The 14,954-nt window shown below is 51.4% G+C and overlaps 1 protein-coding gene across 8 annotated transcripts in view; it reads left to right on the top strand.

Moving 5' to 3' along the window:
* Positions 1 to 4,779: 4,779 nt before the first annotated feature.
* Positions 4,780 to 14,954, top strand: part of DNAH17 (dynein axonemal heavy chain 17) — a 158,495-nt gene continuing 148,320 nt past the window's right edge. For 7 of the 8 annotated variants that reach the window (XM_033182425.1, XM_033182418.1, XM_033182417.1 and 4 more), the window contains exons 1-2: positions 4,780 to 4,855; positions 13,453 to 13,823. In XM_033182425.1, the coding sequence (XP_033038316.1) occupies positions 13,479 to 13,823 (345 nt within the window). In that variant the 5' untranslated portion in view covers positions 4,780 to 4,855; positions 13,453 to 13,478. Of the gene's footprint in view, positions 4,856 to 11,109; positions 11,210 to 13,452; positions 13,824 to 14,954 lie in introns of those variants that run through there. The other variant, XM_033182415.1, reaches the window with a different exon arrangement.

Below are 14,954 nucleotides of genomic sequence, written 5' to 3'. Positions count from 1 at the left end.
TCCACCCGCCTCGGCCTTCCAAAGTGCTGGGATTACAGATGTGAGCCACCATGTCTGGCCCACTGAACCCTCTTTGGATGAGGCCTCCGTTCTCCAGCCCTGTCCTCAGCCTGCCCAAGCCAATCTCCGAGAATCCTACTGAGTCACCCTGACCCTTGAAATCTGATTGAGTTCCTCAGCACTTCTGCTTTCCCCCAGCCATGTCCAGGTCCTTGGTCTGCCTTTAGCAAGAACCCCTTTCCCTTGAAGTTCTCCTTTTAACAATTTTCCATCCGCTGACCCCTTGCTGCTCATGGCTGTAAGTCCCCGTCTGCCAAGTGGCATTGGGATCAAGTTCGGCTCTTTCCCCTGTTGCAACATCCCGTATATGGTCTGTCCCTGTCTCTTTGAATTTACTTGAGGCGTGTCTGTGACCCCTGCCTGTGCCCCAGGTATGTCTCCCTGTGTGGGCAGAGACAAACTCCAGAGACCCCACGCTGTTTCCCAGCCTGGATGGCTTGGAATCCACGCGTTTCTGTGCTTTGTGGGGGGCCTCACCCCCAGGACCTGCGTGCAGAGACTCCAAAAGAGAAAAGGTTCCCAGACCTCCACAGCGTGTACCCTTGCTGTGACCTCTGGAAACCTGGCTGGCGGGGACTTCTCTCTGGCCACGGTATCCTGCCCCTGAAGGGAAGGGTCGTCTGCCTGGCCAGCCTGACTGCTCGGGGCTCAGCCCCTCCTTTCCACCCAACTTCAAGGGTAAGGACGCGCCTGGGCAGGAGGACAAAGGCCACCTCCTGTTCCTCTGCTGGGAACGCAGCAGGAGGACACGTGGCAGGGCCCCAGTAGACAGGGGGAGGTGGGGAGCCGGGGAGCCCGATGAGACCCAGATGGCCTGGCCTCTCCTGTCTGCAGATACCCCTGGCAGGTGGAAGGGACCTGTGATTTTCTTTTTTTTTTTTTTTTTTTTTTTTTTTTTTTTTTTTTTTTTTTTTTTTTGAGACGGAGTCTTGCTCTGTCGCCAGGGCTGGAGTGCAGTGGCCAGATTTCAGCTCACTGCAAGCTCTGCCTCCCGGGTTTACGCCATTCTCCTGCCTCAGCCTCCCGAGTAGCTGGGACTACAGGCGCCCGCCACCTCACCCGGCTAGTTTTTTGTATTTTTAGTAGAGACGGGGTTTCACCATGTTAGCCAGGATGGTCTCGATCTTCTGACCTTGTGATCCGCCCGTCTCGGCCTCCCAAAGTGCTGGGATTACAGGCTTGAGCCACCGCGCCCGAATTTTCTTTAATGATGGGTAATGTCTTCATAAAATTGACTTTCCAAGTTCATTCAGCTGGGAGGAAGTGTTGCCCCGGGGGACGACTGAGTTATCTCAGCTCATCCCTGTCCTATCTCGACGTGGGCTGTGACTGATAGAAGCAAAAAAAAAGAGTGAAGGGGGTCCTCAGCTGGTGGCCCTGGCAGGGAGGACTGAAGCCAGACACCTACTCCCCTGCCCCCCAATCCAACACCCAGCCAGGAAGACAAACACGAGGCAAGTGCCTGTCAATCGAGGAAATTGACCCAGGTGAGTCTCAATCATTTCAGGAGGTTTAAATATTGAAGCCCTCAAAATCATCTTCAAAGAAAGGCATTTATTTAAAGGAAAAAGGGCAGGCCATTGAGAAATACACAATTCCTTTCTTTTCTTTTCTTTTTCTTTTTCTTTTTTTTTTTTTTTGAGACAGAGTCTTACTCTGCTGCCCAGGCTGGAGTGCAGTGGTACAGTCTCAGCTCACTGCAACCTCCATCTCCTGGGTTCAAGTGATTCTCCTGCCTCAGCTTCCCTAGTAGCTGGGACTACAGGTGTACACCACCACGCTCAGCTAATTTTTTTGTATTCATAGCGGAGACGGGGTTTCACCATGTTAGCCAGGCTGGTCTTGAACTCCTGACCTCAAGTGATCCACCTACCTCGGCCTCCCAAAGTGCTGGGATTACAGGTGTGAGCCACTGTGCCCAGCTAGAAATACAAAATTTTCATGTGAGAGGGAGGTAGGGGAAAATAGTCATTCATGCCTTTGTCTGGCTTGGTGAGTCTGCGTTTTTACCTAAGATAATGTAGACAGTAGGGCAGTGGAAGCAATCAGCTACGCACTTGTCTCAGGTGGGCGGAGGGATGTCTGAGTCGGTGCGATGTCTCCCGACACCTGTGAAGGTGAGGGATCAATTGACATTGCCATGGTGACATTTAACAGAAACCCTTTAGGGGCCCACAGGGGATTTCACTCAAAAAAATGAGTGAAGGGAGTCCTTGGCTGGTGGCCCTAGCAGGGCAGACTGAAGCCAGACACCCACTCTGCCGGCCCCAGTCCAACCACCAGACAGGAAGAGAAACAAAGCAAGCTCCTGTCAATCGAAGAAAATGAGATAATTTCAGGAGGTTTATTTGCAGAATTAAGGACATGTGCCTGGGAGGCAGGTCTATGCCTTTCTCTGAAGATGATTTTGAGAGCTTCAGTATTTAAAGGGGAATTTCCTTGTGGGCGCAATGTAAGGGAGGTGTGTGGCTTTATCTTGTAGCCATCTCACTTAGGAACAAAAATGGGAGCACATGGTCCAGTTCCCAGCTGGAATTTTCCCTTCGGCTTAGTGAGTTTGGGGTTCCCAAGATTTATCTTCCTTTCATACTCCGTCCCCACTGCTCTGGCCACTTCCTGAGGGCCTGGTGTTTGTGCTGCCCTGTGGAAAGCGTGGTGCATCCACCCCAAAAGCCTGGCTGTGCTTTGGAAAGCGTGGTGCATCCACCCCAAAAGCCTGGCTGTGCTTCTGGAAAGTGAGGGTCCTTCTCGATCTTTGCTCAAGGTCCTCAGATGTGATGTCAGGGCAGCTGTAAGCTGTTTCTCCACATCCCTCAAGCCTCCTGCAATGCCTGGCAGAGCCCTAGTGCTGCAGTTTGAGGCTCAAGGGGCCACGTCCCCAACTCCCTTCAGGCCACCATGTCACTAGGAGATGTCCCAGTCTTGGTGTCTTGGTGTTGCAGGACTTAGCTCCTTCATTTAGCTAAAACCAGGCTCTTGTCACTCGACCAGGAAAAATTAGGCATGCACACACACTGAAGCAGGAGGGGGACAGAATTTATTGGGCAAAAATGGAAAGAAATGAGCACTTAGGTTGACTCATAGCAGCTGGGATGGGTGCTACAGGGGAGCACAAGGAGCTCAAATAAAAAGAGCCTAGCAGGGAGATTGACAGGGGAGACGATAGGGAATGATACTGAAGCGGGGCTCTCAGGGCTGAGTAGGAGCTGGTGGGGTGGGTGTGTGTGCACATGTGAGTGTGCATGCGTGTGTGGGTGTACGTGTGTGTGTGCGCACAGGACCCTTGGCCAGGCAGGAGGACCCTATGGTGAGCAGGTGTCTTGGAGGACCTGAAAGAGACAGACGTGACTATAGCAGGAGCTGGGATCGCACCCCGGGAGAGTGGACAAGGCGGGGATCAAATCTTACAGGGCCCATGGAGGGCGTTTGAATTGTATCCTAGAAGCAATAGTTCATGGGTTTTAAGCAAGGTGTTGACATTGAGAGTTGCCATTTTCAGGCCGGGCGCGGTGGCTCAAGCCTGTAATCCCAGCACTTTGGGAGGCCGAGATGGGCGGATCACGAGGTCAGGAGATCGAGACCATCCTGGCTAACACTGTGAAACCCCGTCTCTACTAAAAAAAAAAATACAAAAAACTAGCCGGGCGAGGTGGCGGGCGCCTGTAGTCCCAGCTACTCGAGAGGCTGAGGCAGGAGAATGGCGTGAACCCGGGAGGCGGAGCTTGCAGTGAGCTGAGATCTGGCCACTGCACTCCAGCCCGGGCAACAGAGTGAGACTCCGTCTCAACAAAAAAAAAAAAAAAGAGTTGCCATTTTCTTTTTTTAATTAAAATGTTTTATATTTTGATACAGAGTCTCTGTTGCCCAGACTGGGGTCCAGTGGCACAATCTCGGCCACTGCGACCTCCGCTTCCTGGGTTCAAGCCATTCTCCTGCCTCAGACTCCTGAGAAGCTGGGACTACAGACACCCGCCACCACACATGGCTAATTTTTGTATTTTTGTTTAGTAGAAACGGAGTTTCGCCATGTTGGCCAGGCTGGTCTTGAACTCCTGGCCTCAAGTGACCCACCTGCCTTGGCCTCCCAAAGTGCTGGAATTACAGGTGTGAGATGTGGTGCCTGGCCTGAGAGATGGCCTTTTTAAAGATGATGCTGGAGAATGGGCTACCTGGGGACAAAAGAAGGTGTTAAGAAAGGAATGAGGGTATACATAGGCCTAGAGAGGGTGAGAGTGGCTTAGACCAGGAGCATTAGCCATGGAGGGAGGTGGACAGAGCTCAGAGATATTAAGGAGGTAAGACTGAATGGTGCCACAGTGAGGGCCAGGGTCCTCTGGGTGCCTGAGCAGCTGTGGGTCACTCACGGAGCCAGGGAACCTGAAAGACCAGGAGTATGGGGGTGGCAGGATTGGAGGGGCATGGGCAGAGGTCAATTTTGTACATATCAAGTTTTGAGGGTCCCATGAGGCTTCCAAGGAGTTGCCTAGAGCTCAGGATGAACCTACGCCCGTGTGTGGAGATTGGCTGTGGACAGTCCTTCCATGGACACTTTGTCCGTTTAGTAACACGACTCTCCAAGTCTAGGGTGGACAGCTGGATGCCAGCCTTAGTCCGTTGTGCATTGCTATAAAGGAATATCTAAGACTGGGTAATTTATAAAGAAAAGAGGTTTATTATTTGGCTCACCGTTCTGCAGGCTGTACAAGCATGGCACTGGCATCTGCTCAAATTCTGGGAGGCTTCAGGAAGCTTCCAATCGTGGTGGAAGATAAAGGGGGAGCCAGAGTATCACATGGTAAGAGAAGGACTGAGAGAGTGAGGAGGGAGTTCCAGGATCTTTTTTTTAATTATTATTTTTCGATGGAGTCTCACTCTGTCACCCAGGCTGGAGTTCGGTGGCATGATTTTGACTCACTGCAACCTCTGCCTCCTAGGTTCCAGTGATTCTCATGTCTCAGCCTCCCTAGTAGCTGGGACTACAGGCATGTGTCACCACACCCAGCTAATTTTTGTATTTTTAGCAGTGATGCAGTTTCACCATGTTGGCCAGGCTGGTCTTGGAACTCTTGGCCTCAAGCAATCCACCCATCTCGACCTCCCAACATGCTGGGATTACAGGCATGAGCCACCACTCCCAGCCACAGTTCCAAGCTCTTTTAAACAACTGGATCTCACATGAACTCACAGAGCAAGAAGGCACTCATTACTGCATGGAGGGTACCAAAGCATTCATGAGGGATCTGCCTCCATGACCCAACACCTCACACTAGGCCCCACCTCCAACATTGGGGATCACATTTCAACATGAGATTTAGATGGGACAAGCATCCAAACCATATCACAAAGACTACATTTCCCAGCCTCCTGTGCAGTGAGGTGTGGCCATGTGACCTGGTGTGACCAATATGCGGTGAACTGACGAGCCATGAGCAGCCTCTGTTAAGTCATTCAGGATACATCCCCTCCCTCCAGTTCAGTTCTTCTGGCTTCCCCGGGCTGGTGCAGTGGGCAGGGAGGAAGCCACATGGGAGTGGTGGTGTGGTGAGAAAGAAGTGGGAAAGTAGAAATAGATGTTCCAGGCTTTTTTTTTTTTTTTTTTTTTTTTTGAGACAGAGTCTCGCCCAGGCTCAAATGCAGTGGCGTGATCTCGGCTCACTGCAACCTCCACCTCCCAGGTTCTGCCTTAGCCTCAGCCTCCTAAGTAGCTGGGACTACAGGCACGTGTCACCATGCCTGGCTAATTTTTTGTATTTTTAGTAGAGATGGGGTTTCACCCTATTGGCCAGGCTGGTCTCGAACTCCTGACCTCATGATCCACCTGCCTTGACCTCCCAAAGTGCTGGGATTACAGGCGTGAGCCACAGCGCCTGGCCAGGCCATTCTTTAGAGAAATGTGTCAGTGAAGAGGCATAGAGATGGAGAAGGCAAAGAGCTTGAGCAGGATGGCTTTTTCCAAGATGGTAGTGACTTGAGCTGTTTGAAAGAGGATAGAAGAGGTTGGAGACAGGCGAGGAAAGGATTGGACTGCTTGTGCTTCGTATCATATACGTGTGTCAGTGCCCTCCAGGGAAACAGAACCAACAGGCAAGACGGAGGGAGAGCAGTTTCATGAGGACTGGCTCACGTGATTATGAAAGCTGAGAAGTCCCACTCTGCTGTCTGCAAACTGGAGACCCAGGAAAGCCCACAGTGTAGTTTAGTCCAAGTCTGAAGGCCTGAGAGGCAGGGGCGCCGATGGTGTCCACAGCAGCCCAAGGGCAAGAGAAGGTGAGATGAGACATCCCAGCTCAAAAAGCAGGCGGGCGGGAGCAGAGGGGTTAGATTTCTCTTTTAACTTTTGGTTCTATTCAAGACTTGGAAGGATTAGGGGATGCCTGCCCACTGGGGAGGGCAATCTACCGAGTTCACCATCAAATGCCAGGCTCATCCAGAACCCTCCTCACAGACACACCCAGAATTAATGCTTAATCTGGGCACCATGGCCCACTCCAGCTGACGGATAAAATGAACCATGTGCTGGCACAGACTGGGAGGCTTAAAGAACACAGATTCATGTTCTCACAGTTCTTGAGGCTGGAAGTCGGAGATCAGGGACCAGCATGGTTGGGTTCTGGTGAGGACCCTCACCTGGGTTGTGGACTCTGACTTCTTGCTGTTCCTCAAAGGGTGGAGAGAGAGTTTTTTTGTTTTTTTGTTTTTTTTTGTTTTTGAGACAGAGTTTGGCTCTGTGGCCCAAGCTGGAGTGCAATGGTGCTATCTCAGCTCACTGTAACCTCTGCCTCCTGGGTTCAAGTGATTCTCCTGCCTCAGCCTCCCCAGTAGCTGGGATTACAGGCACCCACCACCACGCTCAACTGATTTTTTTGTATTTTTAGTAGAGACGGGGTTTCACCATGGTGGTCAGGCTGGTCTCAAACTCCCGACATCAGGTCATCCACCTGCCTCGGCCTCCCAAAGTGCTGGGATTGCAGGCGTGAGCCACCACGCCCGGCTATTCTCTTTCTCTTTTTAAAGTCCTATTAGATTATAACCACACTCTTATGACCTCATTTGACTTTATCTCCTAAAGACCCCATCTCAGATACGGCCATGTTGGGGGTTAAGGCTTCAGCATATGGATGCTACCCTATGGAAAAAGGACCTTTGCAGATGTGATTAAGAATCTTGAGATGAGGAGGTAATCCTGGATTATGTGGGGGGAACCTAAGTGCCCTCCCAGGGGTCTGTGTAAGAGAGAGGTGGAGGGAGATTTCTCCCACGCACGCAGAGCCTGCGACAGGACAGAGACAGTGGCGGGAGGGATCCAGCCACAGGCTGGGAATGCCAACGACTGCTTTCCGGCGGCCACCAAAAGCTGGAAGAGGCCAGGAAGGCTCCCAGAACTGCGGAGGGAGCACAGCCCTGCTCCACACCTTGATTCAGACATCAGCGCCTGGGAGAGAGAACTTTCTGTTGCCTTAGCTGCCTGGGAGAGAGAACTTTCTGTTGCCTTAGCTGCCTGGGAGAGAGAACTTTCTGTTGCCTTAGCTGCCTGGGAGAGAGAACTTTCTGTTGCCTTAGCTGCCTAAGGTTGTGGTGCTTTGTTAAAGCAGCCACAAGAAACTGCGGCAGTATCTAAGCGGAACATAGAGGAGAACCATGTAAGTACTCAAGCCGGAGAGGCTGACTGTGTTGCAGGCGACAGGAGAGCTGAGGAGCCCAGCGGGACTGGGAGGTGACCCAGAGATCAGCAGCAGGAAGCTGCTACCTCTCCAGGGGGAAGGAGGTGACATCCCAGGATCTAGGGCAGGGCCACCGGCAGAAGCTAAAGAAGCTTGGAGCTCCTGTGCCATCCAGGAGGCTCATGAAGTACAGAACCTGCCACCGGGTGATCGCTCAGAAAACGGTAGCCAGGACTCCTCTTAGGCCAATGTGGGCGTGAGCTGGCCAGCCCTCCTGTGCAATAAGCACCGTGTGTTTCTGGAACCAGAAAGGCCCTTCTTGCCCCTAACGCCCCATGGATCGGGGATACTCATCCTCAGACCTGTGGCTAAGGAAGCCGACATCGCCAGAGAGGCCTGCGTTACTGGTTCAAGTGACAGCTGGAATTCGGGGAGGCTTCCTGAATCCTCCCCCTGTCTGGGAGCTCTGGGGTGATATGCAGAACTGAAGTGATGGTTTAGTGACACTGGTTTTGCTCCTGGATGTTGGTGCGGGACAGTGCCAACTTCTGTAGGGGACACACCCTAAGACGGTACCAAGTCTGTTCCATTCATTCCCCTTCCCTGGTAGCTTCTGGAGAGCCCAGCGGTGGCCTTCCTATCCTCACGTGGCAGGGATGCTGCTGGGCACCCTGCGGCCAACGTGGCTGCCCTCAGCCCACCGGGGACAGGACCCTGCCAACCCTCCCATGTCCCTCTGAGCTGGGACAGAGGTCTTCCTTCACCTCCACTTTTTGTTTATTACGAATAATGCTGCTGTGAACACGAGTGTTTTGATTTCTCCCTGATGTACCCTTAGGAGGGGTAGCTAATTGGTAGCCCCATGTTTAACCTGTTGAGGAACCATCACACTTTTCCAAAGTGGCTGCAGTGTTTACACTGTATCCGCCATGGATGAGGGTGCCAGTTCCTCCACATCCTTGCCTGTGCCTGGTTTTTTGTTTTGTTTTTTTGTCTTCTCAATTTTGTCCATTCTAGTGGGAATGAATTGGGGGCGTTTTGTGTGGTAAAATACACATAGCCTAACATTTACCATTTTAGGTGTACAGTTCAGTGGCACTGAGTACGCTTAACATTGTTGTAAAAACACCACCACCACCCATTTCCAGAACTTCTTCCCTATCCCAGACTGAAACTCTGACCCTGTTACCAGAAAGGGGTCCAGATCCAGACCCTAAGAGAGGGTTCTTGGATCTCATGCAAGAAAGAATCCAGGGCGAGTCCATAGAGTAAAGTGAAAGAAGTTTATCAGGAGAGTAAAGGAATGAAAGAATGGCAGAGCAGCCTGAGGGCCGCTGCTTGTCCCTTTTTGTGGTTTTTTTGAGGATATGCTAAACAAGGGGTGGATTATTCATGTTTCCCCTTTTTAGACCATCTGGGGTAACTTCCTGACGTTGTCGTGGCATTTGTAAACTGTTACGGTGCCCGTGGGAATGTAGCAGTGAGAATGACCATAGGTCACTCTCGTCACCATCTGGGTTTAGTGGGTTTTGGCCTCTGCTTTACCGCCATCTGTTTTATCAGCAAGGTCTTTACGACCTGTATGTTGTGCTGACCTCCTGTCTCACCCTGTGACTAAGAATGCCTTAACCTCCTGGGAATGCAGCCCAGTGGGTCTCAGCCTCATTTTACCCAGACCCTGTTCAAAATGGAGTGGCTCTGGTTCAAATGCCTCTAACAGCCCCATTAAAAAATAAATTCCTATTATCCTTCCCTAGCCCTTGGCAACCTCCATTCTAGTTAATTCATTTGACTACTCTAGGAACCTCACTGAAGTTCATTTTACTTTGATTTGCGTTTTCCTAATGGCTAAAGATATTAAGTTGCTTTCCATGTGCATATTGCTCATTTGTATATCATTCTTGAAGAAATACGTATATCCTTTACTCCTCTTAAAATTAGGTTGTTTTATTGTATTTTGACAAGTCCCTTGTCAGTTATGATTTGCAAATATTTTCTCCCGTTCTGTGGCTCGTCTTTTCTCTTTTTGGAGTGCCTTTCAAAGCTCAAAAGTTTTTAGTTTTGATGAAGTTAAACTTTTTTCCTTTGGTCACTTATGCTTTTGGTGTCATATATAAGACATCATTGCCTTATCTGAGGTCAGATTGACTCCTGTGTTTTCTTGTAAGAGTTTTATAGTTTTAGCTCTTACATTTGGCTGTTGCATTCTGTTAATCTATGCTGAGTTAATTCGTGTAAATGGTGTGAGGTAAGGGCTCAGCTTTGTTCTTCTGCGTGTGGATATTCTGTTGTTCAAATACCATTTGTTGAAAAGGTGATTCTTTTCCCGTTGAATTGTCTTGGCACCTTTGCTAACTCAGTTGTCCACAAATGTATGCATTTATTTCTGGAACCTCTATTCTAGTGATCTCTGTCTATTGTTATGCTGGTAGCACTGTCTTGGTCACTGTAGCTTTATAGTGAGTTTTGAAATCAGGAAGTGTGAGTCCTCAAACTTTGTTCTTCTTCGAAGTTGTTTTGACTGTTTTTGTTCCCTCACACTTCCCTAGAAAATTGAGGGTCATTTTTACAAAAAAGGCAGCTGAGAGTTTGATAGGGATTGTGTTGAATCTGTAGATCAACTTGAGAATTGTCAATCTTATAACCCATGAACACAGCATGTCTCCACTGATTTAGGTCATCTTTATTTTGATGATGTTTTGCAATTTTCAGTGTACAAGTCTTAACACTTCTTTTAAAAGTTTATTCCTAAGTATTTTATTGTTTTTGATGCTATTGTAAACGAAATTGTTTTGATGCTATTGTAAATGGGAATTGTTTTCTAAATTTCATCATCAGATTGTTTCTAAGATAATTATAGAGAAACATAATTAATTTTCAAATATTTTGTATACTGCAAACTTGCTGAACTCCTTTATTAGCTCTACAATTTTATGGATTTCTTAGGATTTTCTACATATAAGATCACCTCATTGTGAACAGAGATAATGTCTTCCTTTCCACTTTGGGAGGATTGCTTGAGGCCAGGAGTTTGAGACCAGCCTGGGCAACAGAGTGAGACCTCATCTCTATAAAAAGTACAAAAATTAGCCATGTGTGGTGGTGTGCATCTGTCGTCCCAGCTTCTCGGGAGGCTGAGGTGGGGGGATCATATAAGCCCAGGAGTTTGAGGCTGCAGTGAGCTATGGTCGTACCACTGCACTCCAGCCTGGGTGACAGAGCATGACCCTGTCCCCCTCCAACCTTCCCTCAAAATGATGATCTGAGAGCCTTTCCACTGTGGGGTGACGGTTGGTTCCTCATTTGCTGCGTGATCATTGGTTACTTGGGTCCCAAGGGGGAAGGTTCTAGAAGCCCCAGGTACCCTGAGGAGGCTTCCAGAAGTTCTGTGGCAGTTGAAGCCCCTCGAGGGAAGGGAGCCATTTTCTTTCCTGGTTTGGGAAAGAGTTGCTGTTCAGTTTGTGGGAGAAGCTGTTTGCCTTAAGCTGGTGAGCAGCCTTCAACCATGCTGAGGGGTCGGAAGCCAAGCTGGAGGGAGCAGGGAGGCCTTCAGAGGATGGAGGTGGGACCCAGGCCCTGGCAGACGGCAGACCCTCCACTTACCCTGGAAGTGGCTCTGCTTGCCACCGGGAGCGGTCATGGCTCTGGGCCCCCGGGGCTGGCTGCCCCCTACCAGCCTGGCCTCTTCCAGGGCTCCAGACTCTTCCCTGCTCCTGGGAAAGCCTTGCCTCAGTCCCCTGGCTTCTCCTGGAAGCCTCGAGGCCCAGCTTCCTCCTGTGGAGTCCTGAGGGCCTGGGGCAGGGGCCACCTCCCAGAGAAGCCGTCCCTGCCCCTCCAGAAGCATGGCGTGGGACCACCCTATGGTTAACTGGGACCTCCTGTCCTTCACCCTGGGAAACGGCTGGGTGGGAGCCTGAGATGAGACTGCCTGATTGTGCGAGAGACTTGCGGGGTGTAGGGGCCCCTCAGCCCACACACATCATGGGTTAGGAGGCAGCCCACCCCATGCCGTTCTTAGAAGAAAAGATGATTTTGTGAAAGCCCCAATCCACCACATCAGTAAAACCAGAGGACGTTTCCCTCCAGTCCAGTCGCCTGACCAGCTTGGCAGGGCTTCCAATCAGGAACCTTCCAGGACTCGGGCTCCCCTGAGTTCCTGATCCCCGTAGGAAGTGAGGACGTGACGCCTCCCCGGGTCTCGGAGATCCGGATGGAGCTTAACGCAGCAGCGTGCTGTAAGCCCTGTGGGAACCTGGTGAACGAGTCATCTCCACAAATGGCACGCGGTGCTCCTCCTACCTGCCTGGCGGTGTCCCCTTTTCCTTTCACAGATATGCCTGAATCGGGCAGCTTTGCTCATGGACCGTCATGTTTCTGCTACTTCCTGGCCAAATATTCCCCACGTCCTCTCGCAGAGATGTTGGGTGCCCTGAAGACCTCCCAGACCATTTGAACGGCATGCTGCCCACTACTGCTTCCCATCGTAGAGTTGTTTTGCCGATATATGACGGCCAGGGTGAAATACAACCTCTTCCATCGTGTCAGTGTCTTTGGGAACTGTAGGCTGTTACAAACTTAAAAGCAATAGCTTGGTCAAACCAAAAGGCAGAATTTGTGAGTGCTTCCAACGTCATCTGTCCACGCTGATGCTTTTCAGCAGCTGCTAGGTCTGGAGCAGGCCAGCCCCAGCCCACGGACCCCCAGAGCAGCCGAGTACACCAGGGTTCCCCCAGAAATTCAGGAGCTCCATACCTCCCAGACTGATGAAAACACTGCATCAGGCGACTGTTTGCATTCACCCCTGCCCTTGGAGAACTCGCCTCCAAGGCCCCCACTCCAGGCCTCTTGCCAGAGCCTGTCTTTATTTGAAACTTTGATATTTTGTTCATCATAAATTTGTTTGCACTCATTTTGATTTTTAAAAATATTGACACGCCTTTTCTCTTGATAACTGAGTGTTTGGGTGTGCCTTTAAATTCTGTGCCTACAGTGAGTCCCTCCCTTGCCTAACCTTTGGGACTTCAGGGTGTTCTTTAAGGGGATCCCTTCCCTCCAACTCTCTAGTTAACCCTGCCCCTGAGCATCTGAGAAGCTTGTGAGGGGTCTGTCAGGAATCTGCAGCTTGATTCCTTTGGGGGCTCACGCTGGGGGCTGGAGGGAGAAGGGGGGTGCAGAGCAGGGTAAAAGTTAAGGTGTACCACGGCTGAGGCTAAGACGGAGCGCCGAGTCTCACTGCCTGCACGTGGGGTCTGCTTCCTTCTTGCATTTTCCACATACTCTGGGGCTGCGACGTCTTTTACTGCTTTGCCGGGACTTTTCAACCTGATCCTCTAGCTTCTCATTTTGCCTTTTCCTGTCCCATCCCCTTCACACTGTCTGGCAGTGATCATTTCCTTTTCTCTTTTTTTCCAGTGTTCATCTCTCTTTCCCATCCTCTGAACTTTATGGTCACAGGAACGTAAGTACACACCACTTTTGGGCAGCCTCACTCCTGGGAGACCCCCCCCCCATGGTGGGGCCGGGGCAGGTGCCAGCACCAGCTAAAGCACACAGACAGCACCCCTCCCCATCCCTCCCCACCCCAATCCATCCACAACTAAAAACTGCACACTGATGACCAACTCTTTTGTTCCTGCTCTGGTAGAACAGAAATTTCCTGCGGTCCCAGGGATGGGTGGGAAATTAGGGAGCCTGGGAGACAGTTCACACCTGCTTCTTGCACCCTTAACAGATACCACTGTGTAAGGAAAGGCCAAGATGACAATGACCCCAGACGTCAGACTAGAGTATCTGGAGGAAGTTGCCTCCATCGTCCTAAAGTTCAAGCCGGACAAGTGGAGCAAGCTGATGGGCGCCGAGGAGAACGTGGCTGTGTTCACAGAGTTCTTTGAAAAGCCCGATGTCCGGGTGCTGGTGCTGACGCTCAATGCAGCTGGCATGATCGTACCCTGCCTGGGCTTCCCCGAGTCCCTCAAGTCCAAAGGGGTTTACTTTATCAAGACAAAGCCCGATAACATCAACAAGGACAACTACAAGGCCCGGCTCCTTTACGGTGACATCAGCCCCACCCCCGTGGACCAGCTGATCGCAGTGGTGGAGGAGGTGAGCACATCCAGGCTGGCGTCGGGGGTCTCGAGCACGGCTGACTTCTCGGGAGTGGCCTTGAGTCCTGCTGCTCAGCCTGTGGTCCCTGGGCCAGCAGCAGCCGCAGAGCTGGGGAGGGATTGGAAATGCAGGTGCTTGGGCCCCGTCCACCCTGACCTGCTCAGACAGACCTGCTTGCTTTTGGTTTTTTAATCTTTTTTTTGAGACAGGGTCTCACTCTGCTGCCTAGGCTGGTGTGCAATGGTGGGAGCACAGCTTACTGCAGCCTCAACCTCCTAAGTTCAACCAGTCCTCCAGCCTCAGCCTCCCAGACTGGGACCACAGGCATACACCACCATGCCTGGCTAATTTTTGTAGTTTTTGGTAGCGATGACGTCTCACCAAAAAAATAGCCTGTTGCCCAAACTGGTCTCAGACTCCTGGGCTCAAGTGATTCTCCTGCCTCAGCCTCCCAAACTGTTGGGATTACAGGCATGAGCCACCATGCCCAGCCACAGACCTGCTGTCTGACAAGACCTCCAGGTGGTGCTCGTGCCCTTGAAATCTGAGAAGCCCCATGCATCCCCTTGTTCTTTCCGGACAGCACTAGGACTGCCGTGCTGTGCTGGGTGCAGTTGCTGCCCATGGCCTGGGAGGGCGTGGACTGAGGACCGGGACTGCCGTGCTGTGCCGGGTGCAGCTGCTGCCCATGGCCTGGGAAGGCGTGGACTGAGGACCTGCCCATGGCCTGGGAGGGCGTGGACTGAGGACCTGCCCATGGCCTGGGAGGGCGTGGACTGAGGACCTGCCCATGGCCTGGGAGGGCGTGGACTGAGGACCGGCCGATAGGTTTCCCCAATTTTGAGACTTTGAGTTACAAAAGGGGAGAAAATGGAGTGTCACGTTATGTGTCCCTCTGCTGTCACCCTTGGCAGGTACTGTGTCGGTCGGGGGAGGGACACAGTTTGGGGAGTCGGACCTCCAGAATGTGGGAGTATCTTAGCCTTCCTGGTCATCACCCTTCTCGTCTGTAGCACAGAGGCCTGTGTGCTCGGCTTGTGCACCAGACACTCTCACCGTTCTGGAGGCTGAAGGTTGAAGATGAAGGTGTCGGCTGGGTGGGTTTTCCCCAAGGCCTCTCTCCTTGAC

Source organism: Trachypithecus francoisi, unplaced genomic scaffold (assembly GCF_009764315.1).
Source record: "Trachypithecus francoisi isolate TF-2019V2 unplaced genomic scaffold, Tfra_2.0 Lachesis_group20, whole genome shotgun sequence".
Lineage (NCBI taxonomy): Eukaryota > Metazoa > Chordata > Mammalia > Primates > Cercopithecidae > Trachypithecus > Trachypithecus francoisi.
Note: the sequence above shows the minus strand (reverse complement) of the source record. Positions and strands in the feature narration are given on the sequence as shown.